Here is a 24,372-nt window from a genome sequence, read left to right as displayed (position 1 = left end):
TATATATATATATATATATATATATATATATATCTTATTGATTGCTGTTTTTGTTTCTTTTTAATGAGTAGGAGAGGTCTTCCTTCTCATGTGGTTTTGCTGGCTTGGTTAGGAGGGGTGGTTTGTTGGGTGTGGTGGAGGATTGTGTACCTGATGTTCATGTGTCTTTTGTTTCTCTCCCCAGTTTCAACCTTCTTTTCTGTAGTCCGTTACTCTTTGATGTCCTCTCCTTAACTCGTGAAGCCTTTCCCCCCGCCCCACACCATCACCCATGTATTTTGGAGTGAACATGTTGTGGTAGTAGTTGAATCAAGTGTCATCAGGGGTTTTTGTTTGTTTTTGTTTTATTGTCCGTTCCTCACTCCTTTATAACCTATGGACATACTTCGTAATTATTTCTTTCTTCCATGCTTCGGCCGATGACTCCTTTATTTTTCATTTATGTTTTATTACCTCTGCCACGGAAGGTGAAGGAGGTGATGTTTTTACCCGTCTTTGTTTTGTTTGTCTGTCTGTTTGTTTGTCTGTCTGCCTGTCTGTGTGCAGGATATCTCAAAAAGTAGTAGACGGATCCGGATGAATTTTTGTGTACAGGTTGGGTGTGTGACAAGGACGAACTGATTTGATTTTGGTGAAGATCTGAATCAGGATTTTGATATGGAAATTATTTAATTTTTTTTAAGTGATTCTTCACCATTGAGAGATAGGGCCAAACACGATATATAGCATAATATTTCAAAAATGTATTGGGCCGATATGTTCTCGTGGCAGAGGTATGCGCTTGACTGAGTGCCCTTCTCGTTTATACATTTATGTCGTATATATGGTTTTTTTAAGGTTTTTTTTTTCTGTTCACCCCACTCCCACCCTCCCCTCACAACAACAATAAGATGCATCGGAATGAGGGGCGCAGCGGTGACCGTATTGTGCCACACCCATTGTGTCGATTACTCTGGTTTGCATTGGTTTTCTGGAATTTATTATTGAGATGTTTGGATGCAAAATGTAAGGACAAGTTCATTGATTGTCCCATTCTGCACACTGTAGCTTCCATTCAATTCTAACCTTGGCAGTGACTGGTGTAAAGCAATGTTTGACTTGTTCAATCTTCAGCTGCTTTGCTTACATTGAAGCACAGAAATTAGGTTCCATCGACTGAAACTTGGTTACCAAATGAAAATCTAAAAAAACAACGAAGAAAAAAAAACACCACATAAAACCTGACATTTCTCATAGCATGTTGATCATGATCCCAGAAGTGAACAAAATCTATCTCGTGGTTACAAACATAAAACACAAAATGGTGTTTATATTTGATTTCAATCTGTTTGTGTAATCCCATCGTTGCCTGAGCTGCCTGTGATGTTTGCACTTGATTCTGAGTTTGTAAGCATATGCATATGCCTTGTCAAGGGTGTGACAGCGTGAGGATCGGATGCACCTTCATAGCGGGATCGTCTCGTGTCGCTTCGCAAACTTGCCCACTTGGCGCCAGTGTGTATGGACAGGCACCAAAGCATGCCTAAATGTGGTGTTCTCGCAATTTTGTGGTAACTCGAGTGGTAATGCCTGTGCGGAAAATTTTTTTCATGGTGAAGCAGCGACGCCTGTACCTGTGCACGGCAAAACTTGGCAGGATGATGTTGCTGATAAATCCCATGGGCCTCACACGATGCGTTTTAAATCCCTCATGATGACTCGTCCTTTTTTCCCATTTAATTGACCTTTGAATACCTTTTATTTTGCTTATTTCTCACTATTATAGGCTATGCATTGTCTCCACTCCACACGCACTCTTCGTCATTCCGTTTTCTGGCTTCATGTCGTGCAAAACCTCCACCACTGCTTCTGCTCTCCAAACAATGGATGGAGATCCAATGCCAGAAATGAAATCGGAGCCATCTCCCGAGACATATCGTGTGCGTTTGACATGGTCTGGCACCCTGCCCTGCTCACCAAACTCTCTTCCTATGGTATCCAAGGCCATCTCCACTCATGGCTCGCAGACTTCCTCTCCTGTCGCAGTCAACGTGTGGCCCTAAATGGAGTTCTTTCATCCCCTCTTCCTGTCCAGGCTGGAGTTCCTCAAGGCAGCATTCTGGGCCCTATTCTTTTTCTGGTTTTCATCAATGATCTCTCCGACTCTGGAAAGTCCTCTATATCTCTTTGCTGATGACTCCACCCTCTGCCGTACCATCTGTCACCAGCAAGCAGCAGCTTCTTCGCACACTGCAGATCTGGAAAAAAATCGCAAACTGGTCCAACACGTGGAACATGTCTTTCAATCCGGACAAATCTCACACTCTCACTATGTCTTTCCAAAAGGAACGTTTGGCAACCCCTCCCCCCCCCATCCACTTTCTCAACAATCCTCTGGAAGAAGTCCTTTCTTTCAAGCTTCTGGGTCTCACTATCTGCCATGATCTTTCCTAGGAAAGCCACATTTCCAACCTGGCCTCCAAAGCCAGTCGCCGACTGAATCCTCCATCGTGCAAAGTTCATCCTCGGCCCACCTGAGTTCCTGACCAGATACAAAGCTTTCGTCCACAGCCTGATGGAGTACTGCTCTCCCTTCTGGGCTGGTGCTCCTGCCTCCCACCTTTCTCGGCTTCACGCTGTCGAAATCAAGGCATATCCGATCATTGGCATTTCCCTCGATGAGGACGAGTCTTTGGGCCTCTCACTCTCATCGCAGGCAGCTCAGTGGTCTTTCTGTCTTCTTCCGTCTCCTCTCTGGTCTCGCCCCCCCCGCTGTGTCTGCGATTTGTCCCCACCATATTTCCGCAGGTCACTCAAGGTCCGCCAACAACCCCCTTCTGGTAAAACTACCAAAATCACGAATCACTTCTCACCTTCACTCTTTCATTCCTCTTTTTTCCCACCTTTGGAATAAACTCCCTCACTCTATTCAATCCCATTCTTCCCTCCAGGCCTTCAAAACAGCTGTTCACCACCACCTCTTGTCATCCCCCATCCAAATCCTCGATCTTTTCTACCCCCGATAATCCACTCAAGCCCACCTCCTTCAAATTCCCTGCTTTCCTTCCTGAAAGTCCCTGTAATGTCCATCTTGTATTCCCCATGTTCCCTGCCCCATCCCTCTCTCTTCCACAGATCTCCTAATGTCACTGTTCCCCACTGTTTTGTCCTTCCTACTCCTGCCCCTCTTGTTTCATGCCCCCCTTGCTGTGCGTTGTGTGTTGGCTCTCATACGAGCCTCGCCAAGGTATGCAAAAAAAAAAGTTTTAATCTCATTTCCATTCATCATTGGTTGAATTTCTTATCGGGTTGTTTTAATCTTCGATCGATTCAACAGAACGTTGATCGAAATATCTATGCCTCTGTGTGAATCATTAAGCTGAGGTTTCAATAATTAACCCTTCTTTCTAGAAGAAGAGGGAGACTTGATACAGGGGTAGGGGAGTGCGCGTGCGCGTGTGCGCGTGTGCGCGTGCGCGCGTGTGCGCGTGTGCACGTGCGCGCGTGCGCGCGTGCCAGAGCTACAGTAGGGGTCTGAGTGCAGGTGAATTGGGAATGACTCGTTTTGATTTCTCACAAAAGAGAGGATCGAGGTTCGGGAGTCGGAAGTCAAAGGGATTGGTACTGAGACTTCTCGGTACTGAACCCTGTCACCACCTGATTTAGGTCCAACACAAGCACCTGTGATCCACCTTCACCCTATAATCAACCTTCACCCTATCCCGACTCCCTCTTTTGCTGCAATGAAGCGTTAATGCCCGAAACGTCATCCTCTCCTTCCCTCCGTCAGTAGTTAACATGTTTCAATGAACGTTCGGTTGATTCCATCCATCGATGTACCTGTGTGCTGATGCAGATCGACACTCGCCTTCACAAAATCTACTTTTCCATTCTATTTAAAAACCTTATTTTGCTTTTGTACAGTACTTGTTGCACATGAGCCATTGTATGAGGATGTTTTGGATTATAAAAGGTCATATTTTTTATTTTGTTTTATGTTTTTAATTGGATGGGGGTGAGATTGGAGAGTGGGTTTTGTTCGTATTTTTTAATGCAGTAGTTGTAAGAAGCACAGCAGTGTTTTGTTACATATGTCATTCTGGCAGTCATTGTAATGTTGTACTACACGATTTGCAGATCGATACATTTTTCCTTAATTCGAATGATTAGTAGTAGTGATGTGTTGAATTAATCAGCAAATCATTGGGTTTAATGATAGTGAATTTCCATGATCCCAATTTGGAATTTGTGCTCCATTTCGAGTTTGAAAATGTTTGTTTTGTGTCTGTACACAAGTTAAAGACAACTCTGCTCGTTTCCCTCACTGCTTTTTTTTTTTTTCTGGAAACCGCACACCCAGGAAATGGCGATGGAGATAGATTTTGAGGGTTCACTGACCCCTCCATGTTCACCTTGTTCTGAACCTGGTTTCACACACCTGGAGATCTTTCCTTCCTTCTCTTGCCTTTCTTCCTCACCTGACTCGAGCTGCACTGAGAATCACTTGGCTTACGGATGCCTTAAAAGGTACGCTTTCCTTAGGTTTGGTGTGCGTGCACGTTCATTTGGTAGTGCCTCCAGCTTTGGTCAGCCTTGCTTCGCTTGGCCTTCACCTGGTCTGGAAGTATTCTGAGATGAGCGGCGGTTGGTCAAATATTTTGGGGTTTATTTAATGCATCATGGAAGAGTACATTGTCCTCGTTTACCCAATGATGAGTGTAAATCTGGTTGATATATAGGCTCGACACAGTGAGGGAAGAATCCCAAACAGCACTTGACCTGAGTATTGCATCCCCCAACCACCTCTACCTCCATTCAATCAAAACCTCAAACAATGCCATGTATTTTGAATCAGTCGCCAGCAACGCTTTCTATTACTGATAACTCGCTGATAACTAATAAATCTTTTTTTTTTGTCAGTATTCTCAGGTAACCTTCCAACATTGTGTCGATTGTATTTATGTGAATATCATTTAATAGTATTAGTGCTATTAAAATGATCAACCTTGTTTGTCACTGTGGAAGTGCTGGCCATGCAAACTCAAACCCTTTCCTCCCACTTGCAGTCTCTTTTGCCAACCGACCCACCTGCTTCGGCTGCTCGAGACGCCTGTGCTGAAACGCTGACTTGATAGCCTTAACTTGAAAGGAAGCCTTGTTGGAATTTATGGTGAACTGATTCTTCCCGCTTCTGCCCCAAGGATGTTTCTGCACCTTGATCCGAGTCCCTGCTGCTTTGAAAGGGACACGACCAGCTTGTTTGGCTTTCCAGTTGTGACCGAGACGGCCCTATTTGACTCGCCAGGACTCTTATTTGGGCTGCTCAGGTTTGTCGCTTTGAGTTTTTGTTTATTTTACTTTTGTAGAACATGTAGGTGGTTGTGCAGTCTGCATTGAACTATAGTGGGAGGTGGAGGATAGGGAGGTGCCCAAGGTGTGGAGAGAGAGGTGGTAAAGGACATCCCCGAGAGGACATACCCAGGGATGGTGAGGTTAATGATTAGGAAGTGATTTGGAGGTGTTTAAGGTGTTATTGAAGGCAAGAATCGAGATAATTTGGGAGATTGTAATTGTTAAACAAAATGTAAGTCGGTTTTATTATCTCCAAGCATTGTTGATCTTCATGGATTTCTGCGATATTTAATATTTATTAATTTTTATCCTAATTACAATTCACATACACAAGTATTTTCCTTTGTTATGTATGTCATGATATGAATAAAATAGTGGGTTTGCATTTCATTCTTGATTTGGAAACCTGTTCGGAATAAACATTTTTCCTTTTCCATATGTGCGTATCAAATCTGATTTCTTTCCATCGAACTTTCAAATCATTTGTTCAGATTTTATTTTTCCTCAAACACCTATCGTCGTTATGTGGTGCAGCTTGTTGAGGCATTTCCTTTCCGCGGTAAGTCGATGCACTTAAATGCATCGCCCACAATGGGTTAGGAAAACGTTTGTGTAACGTGCACGCTCAGGGTCCGAGCGTGGATGGAGGCATGCAAATTTGAGACACCATGGCAGAACTCGCTCCGGCTCGCCGCCTCCCAAAGCTGCCCCCGCTGCTTGTTATTTTGAATTTATTCTCCTTCAATTGATCCCCCAAGCAATATTTAATATACGAGGCAAAAATCTATTTTAATAACCGCCATCTTACAAACAACGGTCGCAGTCCTTGGAATTTGCGCACTAATGCGTGATGTTGAGAAGACTGATTTTCCGACACCTCTGTCCAATGGGTCGCTTCATTCTGCCTCTGTTTTATTTATATATTTTCCCTTGACTCGTGAGTTTTGTTTTGCTTTATTTTGCATGATTTTAAAGTTCCGGTATTTATTTCTGGTTTTGTTTGTTGGCTGTGTTTCAGTGAGCCAAGTACAACTTGTATTTTGGGCAGTGTTCAAATGGACAGGCAGAAGACGTCTTCGTCTTCGTCTTTGTCTTCGTCTTTTTCGACATTCATGGATCTTAAAAATGTACAAGTTGCCAATTTCCTTATTCTTGTTTACGACTTGGTTTGCACCTTTTCATAGGTCGAGTTTTGATGCCCCATCCAAGCCGGTAGGATATCCCAGAAGTGTGGTCACTCGACTTTGAGCCTTCTATCTTCGGTTTGAATCTCCACGCACCTACAAACCATCATTCTGATGTTTCATATGCAGTGTTACAAATGTCACGTTTCAAATTCTTACCACCTTCAGTCGAATATCATGTCTGGTTGGTGAAAAACCTGCAAACAATATTACCTGGCCAACTGCACAAACAGTTCGGAATAATGTTGGCAAGAATAATAATAGTCGCATTCGTAGTAGTTTCTCCAAAGATACGACGAGGGCAGAAAGTGGAGATTGGTGTCTTGTGTATGCAGACGAGGCGGTTCAGAAACACTACCCACACCTCTCTGAAGGTCATTTGTGAGCCAGTTGGGTTTTTCTCTACTCTGACAAACCTGAAGATTCTGCAGAGACTAGCTTCATTTCCAGAAGCTCAGACTGCAAGTCTGTAAGACTGTTGACATCACCCAGATTTGAACTTTCAACCTTTGGGAAACCAGGCCACGCTTCCCTCATTAATTGAAATGCCAATGTAAATTTTTTTTATTTATTGATTCATTTACAGTGCTTGAATTTGAGTAAAGGTTGTATTTATTTATTTATTTTATTTTATGCAGAATTTTTTTTTTTTTGGATCTCGTTTCACAAATATTTCTCAAGTTGTGTAAAGCACTGTCTTTAACTCTGTAGTTCTGGTCACTGATAGCATTATCACGCACACATGATCATAGAAGGGGATTTCTTGTTTTGAAAAGGAATGGGTCTCTCCTGAAGCCTCCAGTTAATATATATGGTAGCTTTATAACTTTATCTTACTTCATTGCCTTCCTGGATATACAGACGTGAAGCGATGCTTATTTGCCCCTCGTTATTCCACTGGATCCTCGTCAATGAGGGCTGTATTTCAAACTATTCTTCACACTCGTGATTTATGTTGAATTAAATTATGAGTGTGAATAATTGTTTTCAGCACTTAAATGTTTTTGGAGAAACGGTTTAGCATGATATCAATAATGTAATTTGGCTGAGCAGGATGCGTCGCGGCAATACTTTTCTTTTGGGTTGTAGAACGTGCACAAATGTTTTATGGTCATGATGTTCACGCACGAAGAGAATGTTTTGTTTGATATCGACCACCGAGTGACCGGAATCCATGTGCTGGGCACTGCGAGGAATGTAGGCCATGCTCCGACGGATAACTGCCGTGGTCACTGTGCAGAACAGGCCTGTCCAGTTGGACAGAAAAGATGTCCTTGTCAAATGATGTCGCTGTCATTGCTTGTGAACCTGCGGGATTTTCCTTCTCATGTTCCAATGTTTCCTGACATGCTTGAAAGGGCTATGAGCATTTTAGCACTCAGCAAGAAATGCCACTCTTATGTCATGTTGCTCCCGAGGGTTTGTGGCTTCACTCGGTTTGAAACAGAAATATTCGTGATTTAATGCTATGTATTTCGATTTTTAAAATTCCCTTTGTGCAAATTGTCTCACTGGCCCATGATGATTAAGACTCGTGGGCTTGAACGTGCGTTGTACTAAATTAACATGAGGGCAAAATTTTATTTCAGCCATAACATCCAAATCTTGTAATTCCTGGATTTTTGCATTAACTATTATAATTTCGTAAAATTGTTGCACCCATCATGCTTTGCAGGCAGCAAGTGCTTCGCCTGGAGGCTTTGGTGGTGACTTGTTCCAACAACTTTGGTGAGTCATCGATCTCCCTATGATCTCAAAAGCATTTTGGAAGCTTTCAGAAGTACAACCACACACAGTAGTCACCTTAAAAAAAAAAAAGAAAAGGTTAACAAAGAAATGGTGAAAAACATTGTTGCATAAAAGTAAATAAATAAATTTGCCCTGTTTAAAATTTATGCTTGAGATCTCTGGAAATTTGTGCACGGACTGCATTGGCTATGCTTTGTCGTGCGTAGAAGGTCTGACATGAGCTGTGGCGCTTGCACTGCGGTGAGCTGTGGGTGTGAACAGTCATTTCTAACATGCATAAAGCAACAGCAATGTAGCCAATTTGGACTCTCGCTTAGCAAGTTTGTTCGTGACTTCCAGCAGCTGTGGACGTCACGTCGTGAAAGGGGCAGCTGGATGCAAATGCAACGGAACAATGTTTCTGGATTCTTCCCTCGTCAGAGGGAATTCTATTCTCTCCTGAGTTTGGAATAATGCTGTTTTCCGAGAAAGAATCCAAAAACCTTTCACTTCACTATTATCAATTGCCTCTATTTTAATCATTTATCTGTTCTTGTCATTCATTTTACTTTTTACCCCGGAGATGGTTGGCTTTTCTTTTGTTGAACCTTTTCACCTCTGCCACTGAAGGTGGAAGGAGGTTAAATGTTCACCCCTTTCTGTCTGTCTGTCTGTCTGTCTGTCTTTGTGTGCAGGATATCTCAAAACATCGGTGACAGATTCGTACGAAACTTGGTGGACAGGTTCGGTGTGTGACGATGAACTGATTAGATTTTGGTGAAGATCTGGATCTGGATTGGGATCCGACTACTGGAATTTTTAGTGATTCTTCACCATTGAGAGATCGGGCCAAAAATGATATGCTCTACCGGTCATAAGTTTTTACTGAAATTTAAGCAGTTTAATGTTTCAGTGTATTCTGAAATTAAAGCATAGACCAAATATACAATTGCAGATAAAAAATAAATCATGGAATCGTTTTGTTAAACAAAATTTAATCTAAATTTTTGACTCATCAAAGTAGCCACCTTTTGCAGATACAACAGCCGAACATACTTGTGGCATTCTTTCTACAATGTAAATCAAATATTGTTTGGAAAGTGCTCCTCATGGGGACTGTGATTTTTTTTAAGACGTTATAAGTGCCCTCGTTATGACATAATTGCATATGTGGAACGCTACATCCAATCAGTATGAAAATTTTTGAGGGTCATCTTGGGATAAAATGGTCCACAGAAAAAGAAAATTCATTATGTCATCGGTCACATGATTCGGCAGCCATATTGTAAAAAAAACCCCCAAAAAACCCCTAAAATCTTCTCTGATGTGGCAGAACAGATCGAAGCGAAACTTTACACGTATGACTACCTGTCCATGAGGAACAAAAGGTTCACACATATGATGCCATTGGTCACATGGTTTGGCAGCCATATTGCATTTACCCGAAAAAAAAAAATACACCACCCAAAAGAAGTCCTCGCGAGGGTTTGCAATCTCTGATTGCTCTTTATCTTGTTTTATTTATTTTGTATTTACAATTTATTTTCAGTTCATCATGGACTGGACTGTCTGCATCATCTGTCAGCTAGCTACAGCAGGGAACTTGTCGTGTCCTCAGACAAGACACAATTATGATGCAAGCACAGTCTACAATGCATTTCTTAAAAATGTGGAAGAATTCCACAAGATCAATGTATTGCAAGTTGACGTAGATTATGGAAAAAAAGGAACAGCAGAACACTTTAAGAAATAAGGCTTCATGGCATTGCTCTCGTCATCAAAAGTTCAACAAATCAAAACTTGAAAGGCAAATAAATAAAAAAAGAAAACAAGAAAAACTCGAAGAGCACTCGGTAGAGCGCATACCTCTGCCACATAACGCCTGATCCACGAGAACATATCGGGCCCAATACATTTTTGAAATATCATGCCATACAGTACTATATCGTTTTTGGCTCGTTCTCTCAATGGTGAAGAATCACTTAAAGATTAAATAATTCTTGTATCCAGATCCGGATTCAGATCTTCACCAAAATCGAATCAATTCGTCCTTGCTACACACCCAACCTGTCCACCAAGTTTCGTCTGAATCCGTCAACTTTTTGAGATATCGTGATATATATATATATATATATATATATATATATATATATATATATATATATATATATATATATATATATATATATCGGTTTTGCCCTATCTCTCAATGGTGAAGAATCACTTTAAAATTTTAGTAGTCGGATCCAGATCCAGATCTTCACCAAAAGCTAATCAGTTCGTCCTTTTCACACACCGAACCTGTCCACAAAATTTCATCCGGATCCGTCCACAGCTTTTTGACATATCCTGGACACAAACAAACAATCAAATAGACAGAAAGGGGTGAAAACAACCTCCTTCACCTTTGGTGGCAGAGGTAACAAGATGAGGTGCCAGGGATGTGACGTTCAAAGAGGCATTCAGTGTTCAATGCAAAATGTGTGTGCATATTCTATGAAACCACTCGCGCTTACAAACTACACAAATTTAAAACATTTAGTGCTGATCAATCCTTCAGACAGATGGCAACTGACATCCAAGACGAGCAGCTCCTTGCAAAAATAGCAGGCAGGGATTTAGTTGCTCTAGAAGGTACCATCTTGAATGTTTGACACAATATAGAAACAGACATCAGGCTCATCAAAGAAAAAGTACATCATCAAGCATAAAAGGAGATAGAGTAGATGCCAGAGCATTTGTGGAGCTGGTGTCTCATGTTGAAGTATGCCATTGAGGACGGAACATATCTCTTCAAGCTGTCTGATTTTCACGCTCTATACCAACATCGTCTTCAAGATCTTGGGCATGACATATCCATCAACAAGACCCGTTTAAAGAATGGGCTTCTTGAACTCTTTGCTGATACAGGTGTGCGGGAGCAGTCTGATGGCAAGAATGCTGTTCTTGTGTGTCCAGAGGGAATGCAAAAATTGCTCAAGGATGGTTTACTGGAGCACAACTATGACCCAGAAGCTCTTTTGTTTGCAAAAGTAGCAAAAATGTTCAGAGAGACTCGCTTCAAATTTTCGAGCCGTTCCCCCCAGTTAGTCAAAATATGCTGCCCAGCACAAACCTCCTTTCATAAATGATCCTTGATGGAAAGTGGATGTGTTAATCGTTGCAAATGCTTGAAAGCTGGTTTACTATGCACCGATCTTTGCAATTGCAGCTGTCAAAAATAACTTCTTTACGTACATCACCATTGTTGCAACGAAGTAAATAAAGCTGTAAATGTAATGTAATGAAATTTTTACAAAAATAAACCCATTTATAAAGTGCTTCTTGAGCAGACCACACAGTTGTACATTAGTCACATATTCATGCATCCTAATGGTAATACCAGACTACCAATGCGAGGTGTAATAGGTGTTGTAAAGCACACTTTTGTGAATTGTTTCATCTGTTTCACGAGAATATTGCGTTTTATCATCATCAAGATTTTTCATAAAGAGATAACTACGACGTCATAACATCATAGCACTGAATTGGTCAGTTTGATTACAAGGAAGGGCGGAGGAGCTCCGTGTGAGCCAACGGCCATCCATATCTAGTGCCCAACTGTGTCTGCGGACGTCCTCCTGCAGTTGGGGTCACTTCTTATTAGGAGGTTGGTGGCAGGATTTGCACTCCGGCCACCGTAAAACCCTTCATTCCGCAAAACGCAAAAACGCAAAAAAATCTGAAAACCCACTCCGTGGGAGTACCTCCTGTGCAGCTTCCCTTCGCAGGGCAGCTCACCGGATGACGGGATTGGGGCAAAGCCTTCGGGACCCCCAATCGTTGATAGGAGGGAAACCACGGGGTAACATCCCTGGGTCAGATTGCGGGAGAGTGTGTCGGAGTGGTGCTGAGGTGTCGTCCACCAGACGGCGGTCTCCTTGGGTTAACCTGAGGCGGTCCCTTCGGGTGGGTGCCTGGAATGTCTTATCCCTAAGAGAGGATGATCACCTGTCTCTGTTATCATCTGAGCTCAAGCGTTTGGACATCGGGATTGCAGCTCTCTCTGAGGTTCGGAGACCGGATTGCGGCGAGATAATGGTGGGTGGTTACACCTACTATTGGTCTGGTCGCTCTGATGGTTACCATACCCAAGGAGTTGCTGTAGCTGTGTCCAATAAGCTGACCCCAATGATAATTGAGGTAACACCGGTCAACGAGCGTATTATGAGATTAAGGATTCGTCACTCCTTAGGTGTCATTTCCCTGGTCTCTGTTTATGCTCCGACTGAGGCGAGTGATCTCACCGTGAAGGATGCATTCTACGCCACACTCGAGTCTGTGGTTGATCAGTGCCCCAGACGAGATACACTTCTAGTCTTGGGGGATTTCAATGCATCGACTGGAACTGATAGGGACGGTTATGAGGTGTGTGTTGGTCCCCATGGGTCAGGAACTATGAACCAGAATAGCACTAAGTTCCTTGACTTTGCAAGAAGTCATGGACTTAGGGTGGCTGGTTCATGGTTTCAGCGCCCACAAGCTCATCGCTGGACTTGGTATTCCAACGCTGGCGGTGTGGCAAAGGAGATTGACCATGTCCTCATTGACGGTCGTTGGAGGATGATCCAGAACTGCAGGGTCTACCGGAGTGCTCAGTTCCTCAATACTGACCACAGGCTTGTTGTAGCAACTCTAAAGCTGCACCTTAAATCCTGGAGAATGGTACCATCCCAGCCGAGGCTGGATGTTGCCAAGCTCAGGGATGAGAGAGTAGCTGAGGAGTTTGCAAACAGGCTGAGTGGACACTTGGGGGTCTGGGTGCTTTGGGGGTCCTGAAGAGTTGTGGAGCGCCTTCAAGACCACCGTCCTTGATGTTGCCGGTGGATGCCTTGGAGCTCACCGCAGGGCAAAGAAGAATTTTGTCTCTCAAGGGACACTGGATACCATTGACCAGAGTCGCAGGGCCAGGCTGAATGGCAGAGCTGAGCTGTTCAGGGAGCTGAGGCGTAAAACTGTACGTGCACTGAGGGTGGACAAGGAGGCCTATGTGCGAGGAATCTGTGAGGGGGTAGAGCATCACCTGTGGACAGGTGATTCTCGTCCCGCTTACAGGGTAATTCGCGCATTACGTTCATCCAAGCCCATCCCTCGGAGCACTACAGTTCGAGCAGAGAGTGGTAGGCTCTTGACAGAGGAGTCTGAAGTGAAGGCCCGCTGGGCCGGTTACTTTGAGCGGTTGTACCAGGCTGATCCCCCAACTGTCGAGTTGGACGTCAAGGGTGTTACAATCCCTGTTGCTGACCCTCGAATCAACTGTGGTCCACCTACGCTTGTGGAAACACGGGCTGCGGTGAACCAGTTGAAACGGGGCAAAGCTCCAGGGATCTGTGGCATCCATGCCGAACTTCTCAAGGCTGGTGGAAATGCTGCACTCGTGTCGTTGCATGCAGTTTTGTGCTCTGCCTGGAACACAGGCATCATCCCAACTGACTGGAAGAGGGGCCTTGTTGTCCCTCTCTGGAAAGGGAAGGGTGATCGCCAAGACTGCAACAACTAACGAGGGGTGACGCTGCTCTCAGTGCCGGGCAAGGTCTTTGCTCGGATAATTCTCGATAGGGTTCGCCACCATCTGCTTGAGCACCAGCGTCCAGAGCAGTCAGGCTTTACACCAAAGAGGTCAACGATTGACCGTATCCTTGCACTTCGTGTCCTCACCGAACGCAGACGAGAGTTTCGGCAGGGGCTGCTTGCAGCCTATGTTGATCTCTGTAAAGCGTTCGATTCAGTGAATCGGGACGTCCTCTGGAGGATTCTTGGTCTTCGTGGGGTGCCACCAAAACTTATCGATCTGATGTCTGAACTCTACTCTGGTACTGAGAGTGCTGTGAAGTGTGGTGGTACCATCTCTGACTTATTTCCAGTTGTTACTGGAGTTCGTCAGGGATGTGTACTTGCTCCCACACTTTTCAGCACTTGTATGGACTGGATTCTAGGGAGGATGTCGGAGAGATCAAGTTGCGGTGCGTCATTTGGGAATGTCAAGATCTCGGACCTTGACTTTGCAGATGATGCAGTCATCTTTGCGGAGACTTTAGACATCCTCTTGGGGGCCCTCGAGGTGCTGAATGAGGAGTCGGAGCCGTTGGGATTACGGGTTTCTTGGGTCAAAACTAAGATCCAGGCTTTCGGTGACATCTTGGATGCTGCTGTCCTGTCTGTGTCTGTTTGTGGTGAGGATGTTGAGGTCGTGGAGAGATTCACTTACCTTGGCAGTGATATTCATGTCTCTGCCGGCTGCGAGTCAGAGGTCAATAGACGTCTGGGTCGGGCCTGGGGAGTCATGGACTCACTGGATCATGGGGTGTGGCGCTGCCGGTACCTGTGCGGGAGGACGAAAGTCCGAGTCTTCAGGTCCTTGGTACTTCCAGTCTTGCTCTATGGGTGCGAGACTTGGACTCTGACCAAGGATCTGAGACGGAGACTTAATTCCTTTGGTACCAGGTCTCTTCGGAGAATCCTTGGCTATCGCTGGTCGGATTTTGTGTCCAACGAGCGGTTGCTGAGAGAGACTCGGATGAGATTTGTTACCTGCATAGTCCGTGAGCGTCAGTTGCGGCTGTATGGACATGTGGCTCGTTTTCCTGACTCTGATCCTGCTCACCAGATTCTCTCAGCGAGGGAGTCTCATGAGTGGAGGAGGCCAGTGGGTCGACCACGTGCCTCATGGTTGCAACAGGTTGACCATCATCTCAAGGAGATGGGGATGGGCCTGGCATCTGCCTGGGGGATGGCCAGACGGAGGCCCCTGGAGTACCGGCGGAAAGTGGACGCAGCGACGTGCTGTTGTGGCACATGCTCCCATACCTGACCTGACCTGATTACAAGCAATGATTAACAACATATTCCATGACCTGGAAAACGTACCTGTATCAACTTAAAACCTAACCATAGCATTCTGTGATCATATTTTCCCAATTTGTTTGTGTTTTTATGTAATTAAACATAATGACGTCATAAAAGACCGTTCCGGCAAACCGTTTTTTATCCCCCGCCGTGTGGCGGAAGGGGGATATTGTTGTCACCCAGGTCGTCCGGCTGTCCGTCCGTCCGGGTGTCAACATTTATAGCTGTGAGTGCGATAACTCATAAAGTGTTCGCCATATCGATTTGAAATTTGGGTCACACATGTACCACCTGAAAAGGAAGAACCCTATTGATTTTGGTTGTGGCCGGATCCAAGATGGCCGAGTGGGGCGGCCATCTTCAAAAAAATGTTTTTTCGCCATATCGATTTGAAATTTGAGTCGCACATGTACCACCTGAAAAGGAAGAACCCTGTTGATTTTGGGCGTGGCCGGATCCAAGATGGCCGACTGGGTGGCCATCTTGAAAAAAATGTTTTGTAATAAATGGAAAACCGCTTATCTGATTTCAATTATTTTTGGTTACTACGTTCCTCACCTCTGGGGAACTTTTTTGAGATGGTGTCTTGTTTCCAATTCACCTCCCTCATTATCTGCAATATGTATGACCTTTTTCATTCAATGGCGGGGGATTCCCCATCTCTGATGGTGTATATATGTACATATATATATATATATATATATATATATATATATATATATATATATATATATATATATATATATATATATATATATATATATATATATATATTTTTTGAGCATGACCTTTTCGTAATTCGTAAGTCGATGCCTTTCTTTGGTGACAAAATGGTGCTTTTGTCTGCTGTGAAACGATTTTTTTTCACATATAGACCATGGGCCATACCCAATATTTCTGCTTAGTTTTTGATTTCCGTAGTCTCCTCTTGGGGGCTACCTGAAACCTTCTGATATATATTCCTCATATATATATATATATATATATATATATATATATATATATATATATATATATATATATATATATATATATATATATATATATATATATATATATATATATATATATATATATATATATATATATATATATATATATATATATATATATATATATATATATATATATATATATATATATATATATATATATATATATATATATATATATATATATATATATATATCTAAACCCAAAATCAATTGTTCCCAATATCAAAAAGTGAGTGTTACTAAGAATTTGACCAAAACAAAGAAATACATAAAAAATGGTTGCGATGGTAGTTTTACCCTAGCAACGGAGACATATAGGCATTTTATGTGGGTTTAAGAGCACTGAAATATATCAAATGGACAGCAGAAATACTTTTAGAGGACTCCTTGCATGAAAACACATCCACAACATTGTTAAATGCTGAGAAGATTGTGTTTTTAGTATCTTTTGACATAATGAAATACAGGAAGTATAAATGGTCAAATAAGCACAGTTTTGAGCAGGTCGTAAAAAATCGGAATACCTCTGCCATCATCTTTTCATTAGAAAGTTAAAAATGCAAACTTCACATTGCCATGTACTTTCATTTCTCAAGAAAAAAAAATGCCCCTAATTTATTTTAAATCTCTGACTGTTCACTGTGCCAATATTTGCTTGAAACAACTTCTATCCCACCTACCATACTTATTATTTGCTTATCCTCCTATTTCATTATAAAATAATTTATCATTTCATTATAATTTAGAAAGTAATAAATTAATCGGCTCTCACAATGATCACCATTTCCTCTAGAACGTACTTTCAATTAAAATGCCTTCAAGTTAGGGTAAATCGAAAACATCAACGAAAGTTCGTTCATTGAAGTATCATTTACCATAGATAAACTATGCTTCCTCTTTGTCCTCCGATACTGTCTTGTTGAAAGGATTTTCGCAGGTATCAAGTTGACAGGGTCCGCAGACGCTGTGGCATGGCAGACCGTATCCCCTACAGCTACAGCGACTTGTTCTACAGCCAGTTGTGCAGTTGCATCGGATCATCTTCAACAAATTTTCTGGAGCAGCGTCCTTGTCTGACATGACTGGAACTAGTTTATTGTCCTCCAGTTTCCAACCCCAGTCTGTTGCCTTCAAGTTTCCGTTCCTCCCCATCCAGACCATAATCTGATAGTATACTCTCAGAGAGTGAAACCTTGTTGAAGACGCTGTTGGTGGCAGACGTTCTGGGGTGACAAACGACTTAGCTGAAGCCAGTTTCTTCACAAAGACATTATATCGCAACTTGGCGAGGGAATCACAGGGATGTCCTCCAAATAATACTTTCATGGCATTGTTGCCGTTTTCCACGACCATGTCTCTTGTTTGGTTGGGGACAAGGAAGGTGTTTGCACAAGTCTTGATTGCTGAATCCCCCTTTGCCAGTTTCTGAAATGCTGACTTTTTTCCAATTCCAAATACTCGAGATGTCGAGTCACACCCAGTGAAGGCATGAAGGAAGAGAAGATGTGGGCATAGCTCTTCACCCAATGACACTTTCAGCTGGTTGATATTGTGCACCTTCCAGTTCCTGGATGAATTGTCAGAACGAAAATACAGTTCTTTGCTGTCGACGCTAGCGTAATGCAATAATAGCACCAACAGATCTGTATCTTCTCCAATCAGGGTAGTTGATTGTTGGTATGACGATGTCACTGCCGCTTTTACTATGTCTACATCGGCATCCCCTGGTGCATGAATTACGTTCAAGCCAATTGTCTTCATTTCCTCACTGATGAGGTTGATGAGCTGTTGCTTGTTGGAGCTCCTGGACAGGAACTCATCCTTTTTGCCAGAGAATTCTGTTCCAGGTGTGAAGCTGACTTCGGGATGAACAATATGGCCACGGCGCTTGTGTGTATTGTCCTTAATAGATGGTCCATCATCATAACCATCAAAAACGACTGTTGCTTTTCCATAGTGACGAATAGTGAAGTCAGCATACGACTTGGCTATCACATTGAAACTGTCCCCGGCTGTCCATGACAAACAATGCAGCAAGGAGCCACCATCAAGAACATAGTGCTCAGTTTGGGGAACAGAGTCAGACACGGTATCATTTGACACTTTGGCAGAATGGTCTCTGATAGCTTGAACTAATTGAGGTTTGTCAGCCTTTCTGAAAATACCTATACCCTCAAACAGGGCAGGGGGAAATGGGCTCAGCTCATAGCCCATGACATCTTCCAACGAAATGTCTCCTGTTTTTGACACAACAAGAAATCTTTGAAAGAGTAGAGCAGGGTCAATTGCTCTGTCTGGACCAAGTTTGACTGAAGATACATCTCCAAGTGTTTTGGCTCTGTCTTTTCGTTTGAAGGAAGATGTGAAAGCGGGTTTATTGACCATACTTTCCATAATCTTCTCTCCAACAGACTTATGCTCGTGGACATTCACATCCGACGCGGCCACCACTCCAGTCACAACATTTCTTAGTGAGGGATCTGGAGAAAACGGAGAGCATTCACTGAGTTTTGAACTGATTTTGGCTAGGTCAGAAGCATCTCTTTCCATCCTTGCGCCACTAGATTCCTTGTGTTGTTCACTATTCGTGTACAAAAGATCAGTGAATTCCTGCATCGCACTGTTATATTCCGACGTGACCGGCATTGACATTGTCCATAGAGACCGTTGTTCTTCACCCATCCCACTTCCGCATGTTAGGCCACCAGTGCTCTTCAGGGATCTCATCAAGGTCTGTTCGATGACAAGATCAGGGCTTAGACGCACCCAGAACTTATTACGCCATCCGTTTTAGACGCCATCTTGGATTTAAGGCTTTCCCATCACTGATCAACTTTGAAAATGATTTCAATAGATTTGTTGACCTCCGAAACATAGAAATTGACACAATAATCGCAAATATAGGCCAACTAGTGCCCATTCTATGGCAATTTAAGCCCACGGCGGCCATTTTGGACGCCATCTTGAAAATAGGCCCTTTCCGGTCGGTGGATTTGAGTAGATTTTTAGTATGTTATTTTGGAGGTAAAACCCTACCCAAAACCGTTAAAAAACCTTTTGTATCAATTTTTTGGGGGTAAGGCTATTTTTTGTTGTAGATTTACCCGACTATTACGAAATGTTTCCCACTTTTCATTCTCAGAAAACCTCATACACAGGCACTTTCTTTTCCCCTCCATTCCCTCTCACTCCCCTCCCCTTTCATTCTTTCTCCTTTGTCTCTTCTTAACATCACTCTCTTCTCACATCTTGTATGTATTCATACAAAATAACAATAGTACAATTAATTACATTTTGTGTCTTCACTGGTAGCTTTATTACAACCTGAAGCATGAACTAACCAATTTATAATGTTATTCAATTAACGATGCATACTTTTACAATGTATTATATAGTGCATCACAATACATATATTATTTCAAAACCTCCAATATTTGTACAATATTGCATTATGTATAATTTCTCAGAACATTTATAAGCATTATTGAGATTGTAACTGGTCATTTACACAATGAATCTCTGGTATCTGTAGATTTCCACTGATGAACACTTGTGAGAAATTTTTGCCAACTAACATCTGAAAACAAAGAAACATTTTCTTTTGCACCAGTGATGTGCATGCAACAAGCCATTGTTGTGGGTATGCTGTGCCCTGGTGCATGAATCAAGGGCTGCGATATGCATCTAAAGATACAGCATCTGTGACTGGTCTGTCGAAGAAGTAATGTGGAGGCTCAGATCTGTAAATCTGTATCAAATGACAACAAAATGACAAAGTAAAACAACAATGAAGTGCTTCAATAATCAACTATTTTTTTTCCATACAGGATTTATTAGGGGTTGGTATGTTTCAGAATTATGTACCACATTTATAGTGGGTGTAGGTATGACAGTGAATACCATTTATGAGCATACTACTAAACAGTAATTTACACTATCCACAAGGAGGGTGGGAACAAATTTTTATCGGGGGGGGGGGGGGGACAATAGGATACATTAGAAGCCTTAAATGCCCACTTTTTTATTCAGAAAAGGGGCACTTTTTCATTTTTTCTCACCCCTTAACTATACGTAGACCTAGCTGTCATTTTTTTTTAAGTCTACACTATTTTAAGGCATTCAGTATGACATCACATATAGAATTTGGCTTTGCCTTTATCATTGAGATGGTATTTCACTAAATTTGTCAATTTGTACATGCAAAATATACAAGGGAACATTTAAAGTTAGCTAGGTTCTTGATTAACACCAACAGTCAGAAGGCAATGCAACATTTGACAATCTATAAATATGGACTGTTATTGCATTGCCTATATTGCCTGTCATTTGTTTTGTACCACACACATACTAGTGTGTGTTATGTAAGGAATCTGGATCAGGCAGTGAAAGGGAATTTTTTCACTCCCTTTCAAAAGTGAACCCTTTGACCAAATTATTTTCTTTAATATTCATTGTTGCATTTTGAGGCATTCACTACCAAATGTAAATTTAATGTTGTGACCATTCAGAAAATACTTGGGCTTATTGATATCACATTTTGAAACGGTGAAATTTTGATGTGAAAGTTGAAGTCAAGAGGCAATTATTACAATACTGGAGATGCTAAAGTCCCTAACTTAAGCTAGCCTATGTGTGATGAAACAGTAATGTAAAGCTGTATAGCCAATAAGCTATACAGCAAAATAGCCGTAAAAGCGTAAGGTCGCGACCTTACGGTCGGCGACAGTCGTGGATGTGGTCAATGCATATGCTATGCTATATTGACCACATACGGACAACTGTACAAAATCATGGCAATTTTTTTTGTGTTGGCACACATGTGTGTTATGTATAGGGTCAGGCAGTGAAACTGACTTTTTTCGCTCAGTTTCAAAAAGAACACTTTGACCAAATTATTTTCCAAAATTTTCATTTTTGCATTTTGATTCATGATTTTCATTACCAAATGTAAATTTAATGTTGTTACCATTCAGAAAAAAAAACTTTGGTTTATTGATATCACATTTTGAAAAGGTGAAATTTTGAGGCAAAATTTGGAAGTCAAGAGGCAATTGTTTTTACATTACACACATGCGATGGAGGTAGGCCTATGTGTGGTGTAGATCTCTATTTATAATATGGCCAATAATATGCATTGCATGTCCAGAAAAAAAGGTGTGGTATTTGTACCAAATTCACTGGAATTGACTCAAAATGTACACTTTAAATATAATGTGTAACATCTAAATTGCACTTGAGCTCAAGAAATTTTACTATTTCTTGGACATTTCGGATGACTTGTACCAATTAATTTGATAAGCCCACTCAAATTTTAAAAGAACCAAATCACAACACAAATATTAATGCATGGGACTGTGATTTAAAAAACTGGCCTAACAACATAACACTTTTGCAACCAAAGCCCGATTTCATTAGTCATCATTATATTATTATCAACACATAATATAATGGCAGAATAAATTACCTTTATGTCCTGATCATTCTTGCTTTTCCTGGTCCTCTCACTGGTGAAATGCACAAAAAATATGCGATAAGATTCCTGTTGCAGAGCTGCAGCATTCCCATGCTAGCAGAACAGTGCACTTGCCTAGGACTCAGAGTACAGGGCCTGTGATTGGTCAATCACATTCAGGTCCCCAATACCCCAGCTGTGATTGGTTATTTAAGGAACAACTATGACATCATCACTGGAGAAAAGAGGTCTGCTAAGTGCACTGATTTTGGCACCTTTACATCAGAATTCTGAAAAAATGCTCAAAATTCACAGATGGGAACATTCACCATTGGTCTTACACACATGTCCATTGATCATTTAGAGCAAAATAAAGTAGCCCCCAGGTGGAGACTATGGAAGTGAAGAATTTTGAGGCTTGGCCCATGGTCTAATAGGGTCAACTTGTTAATCCCTGTTTTTGTTCTTTTGTCTTGAGAAATTGGAAAGTAAAACTAATTCAATATGATATTGTTACGGATCTGGAAACCATATGCATTCAAACATACAGATGTCCCAAGAGTCAGTTATTCCGTTCAGTACATGTGAGTCAGGTCCCTTCCTTTTGTCTAGTGGGAGAATCAAAGGTGTACGTTGCAATGTCCTTTTAGGTATGTTATTACATCTAATGATCATCCAACAGACCATCCAACAACCAACCACGGTACCTTCCAGCGCTTGCAACCCTCGCCTCGCTGGCCACAGCATACGGGGCAAAAACGTCCAGTCTGCCGTTCCTTTGCGCTTCTGCAAACGTTCATTTTCAACGTTTGATCTTCCCCTTGATGAGTCCACACGCGTGGAGGACAGGGCCTCCCGGTTTGGACAGGGCCTCCCGGTTTGGCCGAGGCCCCACCCAGAAAGGGTGGACCTCATGAAGACCCTGTCCAATCGGTGCAGACGGTGACGTCTGTATCACCGAGCCTCCGCCCCGTTCGGGGAGGTCCATAATAATACGACGCGATCCTGAGAGAGAGTTTTTTTTTTTGGAGGAGTTGAGTTGGTTGGTGTGCATCGTGCGGTTTGAGCTGGAGTCTGGGGTGTTCGAGTGGAGTTCTGGATTTGGCTGGCGTTCGTTGGAGTTTTCCTGGGTCCTGTCCGCAACCCTGATCTCCACCCTGGGACTCCGACTTCTCCGCTCGGGTTCCTCCACGGGCACGAGCCCCATGCGTGTGACTGTGGGTCAAGCCGCATGACCATTAGCCGGTGCCACACCATGGAGCACCCCCTCCCTTCAACGTGCAGGTACCCAAGTGAATTGCGACCCCCAGCTCATCTCTCCCTCTCTGGCTGCGGGGGTCTTTTAATAAATCATGTGAGTGTGCGTCTGAGTGTGTGGGCCCGTCTTGTAAGTAGAAACTGTGTCAGTGTTTTTGAACATTGTAAATTCTTGCTTGTATATTCTGCGATAAGTCTTGCTCTGTGTCTTCTTTATTGTAAATAAATTACTGTGGAAATGTTCCCAGTTCGTTTCCGTCCTTTCTTTCATTGGTCCAGCATGGTTCGGATCTGAGTTTTATCCGGGTTTTTATACCCGATAATCCATTCATTCTAGTCGGTACGACCTTGGTAGATCCGCTCGCTGCATCCGAACCGGAAAGGCAGTTGGCAGTTTGTAGTCGGTAGAGTGGTCCGGTTCGGGCAAGGCGTACTGAGGGTGTGGTTCCCCGGTAGACGACACCGCGTAGTTCATTCGGTAAATTGGTTCCAGACAAAAAGACCCTACGCTATGCGGTGGAGGTATTGGCGTCCACGGTCGGTTAAGCGACCCGCCGCCTCACGGATTATTTGAGAGGGACGGCCTACAATTCCGGAGAGTCTGGTGGGAGACGACGTAACCTCCCCCACCTAGTGGTCGTTCTCGCCACCGGACCTCCGGCCTGCAACAATATGATATTTTTAAGCTTTAGTGCTTAATTTCTGTTAAACACAAGGATGTATTCAAATTTCTTGTTTCGTATACTGTGTTTATGAAAAATGACTGTTCATGCACACAGAATACAATTTGGAGCTGCCTCCATATCTAAAAATAAAAAAATGACCGTTTTTACAGCCATTTTTCCCTGCTGTGCAGGGGTTTGGCTTTTTCTTGAGGCAATGTTTTATGGCCGGATGCCCTTCCTAACGCCAACCCTGGTCGCCTCTTACGACACACAGGGATATGGTACACCGAATCTAACCGGGGCATACACCGGGACCAGTACACTGGCACTCATTTCGCCGACCTTGGAAGGATGACAGGCTGAGTCAACCCCCTGGTGTTAATTCAGCAGCCAACGGATCTTGAACTCAGGACCCTGGGATCCCAAGCCGCCACCCTAACCACTTAGCCAACACCAGGCTTCCATATCTAAAAATGTTCATAATATAACATTCTATATGTATGCCAAATTTCATGCAATTATCACCAAATGCACAATTATTTTGCTGTGCTGCCTGCCCACTTTGGGAAGAGGCAAATCAAGTTGCTACAACCTCCATTGTGTAACCTTCAGTCAAGTCCTGTCAAGCTTGGTTGAGATTGGATAAGTAGCGACCAAATGCACCACAGACAAACAGATGCCAAATTTCTTATTTTAGTGTGATGAATTGGAAAATAGAAGTTTTTATATTTCTTTATTCATGCAGAGTTAAGGCTCGTGGAGGAGCTCGAAAGTGGAATGGATCAGGGTATAACAGAACAAAAGGAACAGTCGGAAGAATGGTGGAAGAAGCCTGCCAACAGCAGAGTTAAGGGGCAAAATAGAGGGAGACTTGG

General features: G+C 42.7%; 1 protein-coding gene across 5 annotated transcripts in view; it reads left to right on the top strand.

The window, feature by feature from the left end:
* The window catches only part of MMS22L (MMS22 like, DNA repair protein), a 384,598-nt gene that overhangs the window by 47,820 nt on the left and 312,406 nt on the right, over positions 1–24,372 (top strand). For all 5 annotated transcript variants that reach the window (XM_085857867.1, XM_085857868.1, XM_085857866.1 and 2 more), the window contains exons 2-4: positions 4,340–4,506; positions 5,181–5,306; positions 8,191–8,243. In XM_085857867.1, coding sequence (XP_085713993.1) covers positions 4,343–4,506; positions 5,181–5,306; positions 8,191–8,243 — 343 coding nt within the window. In that variant the 5' untranslated portion in view covers positions 4,340–4,342. The remainder of the gene's footprint in view (positions 1–4,339; positions 4,507–5,180; positions 5,307–8,190; positions 8,244–24,372) is intronic.

This window comes from Eptatretus burgeri, chromosome 15 (assembly GCF_056783735.1).
Source record: "Eptatretus burgeri isolate ZD-2024b chromosome 15, Ebu_testis_v1, whole genome shotgun sequence".
Taxonomy (NCBI): Eukaryota; Metazoa; Chordata; class Myxini; order Myxiniformes; family Myxinidae; genus Eptatretus; species Eptatretus burgeri.
The sequence above is the reverse complement of the archived record's forward strand: the minus strand, read 5'-3'. Positions and strand labels throughout refer to the sequence as shown.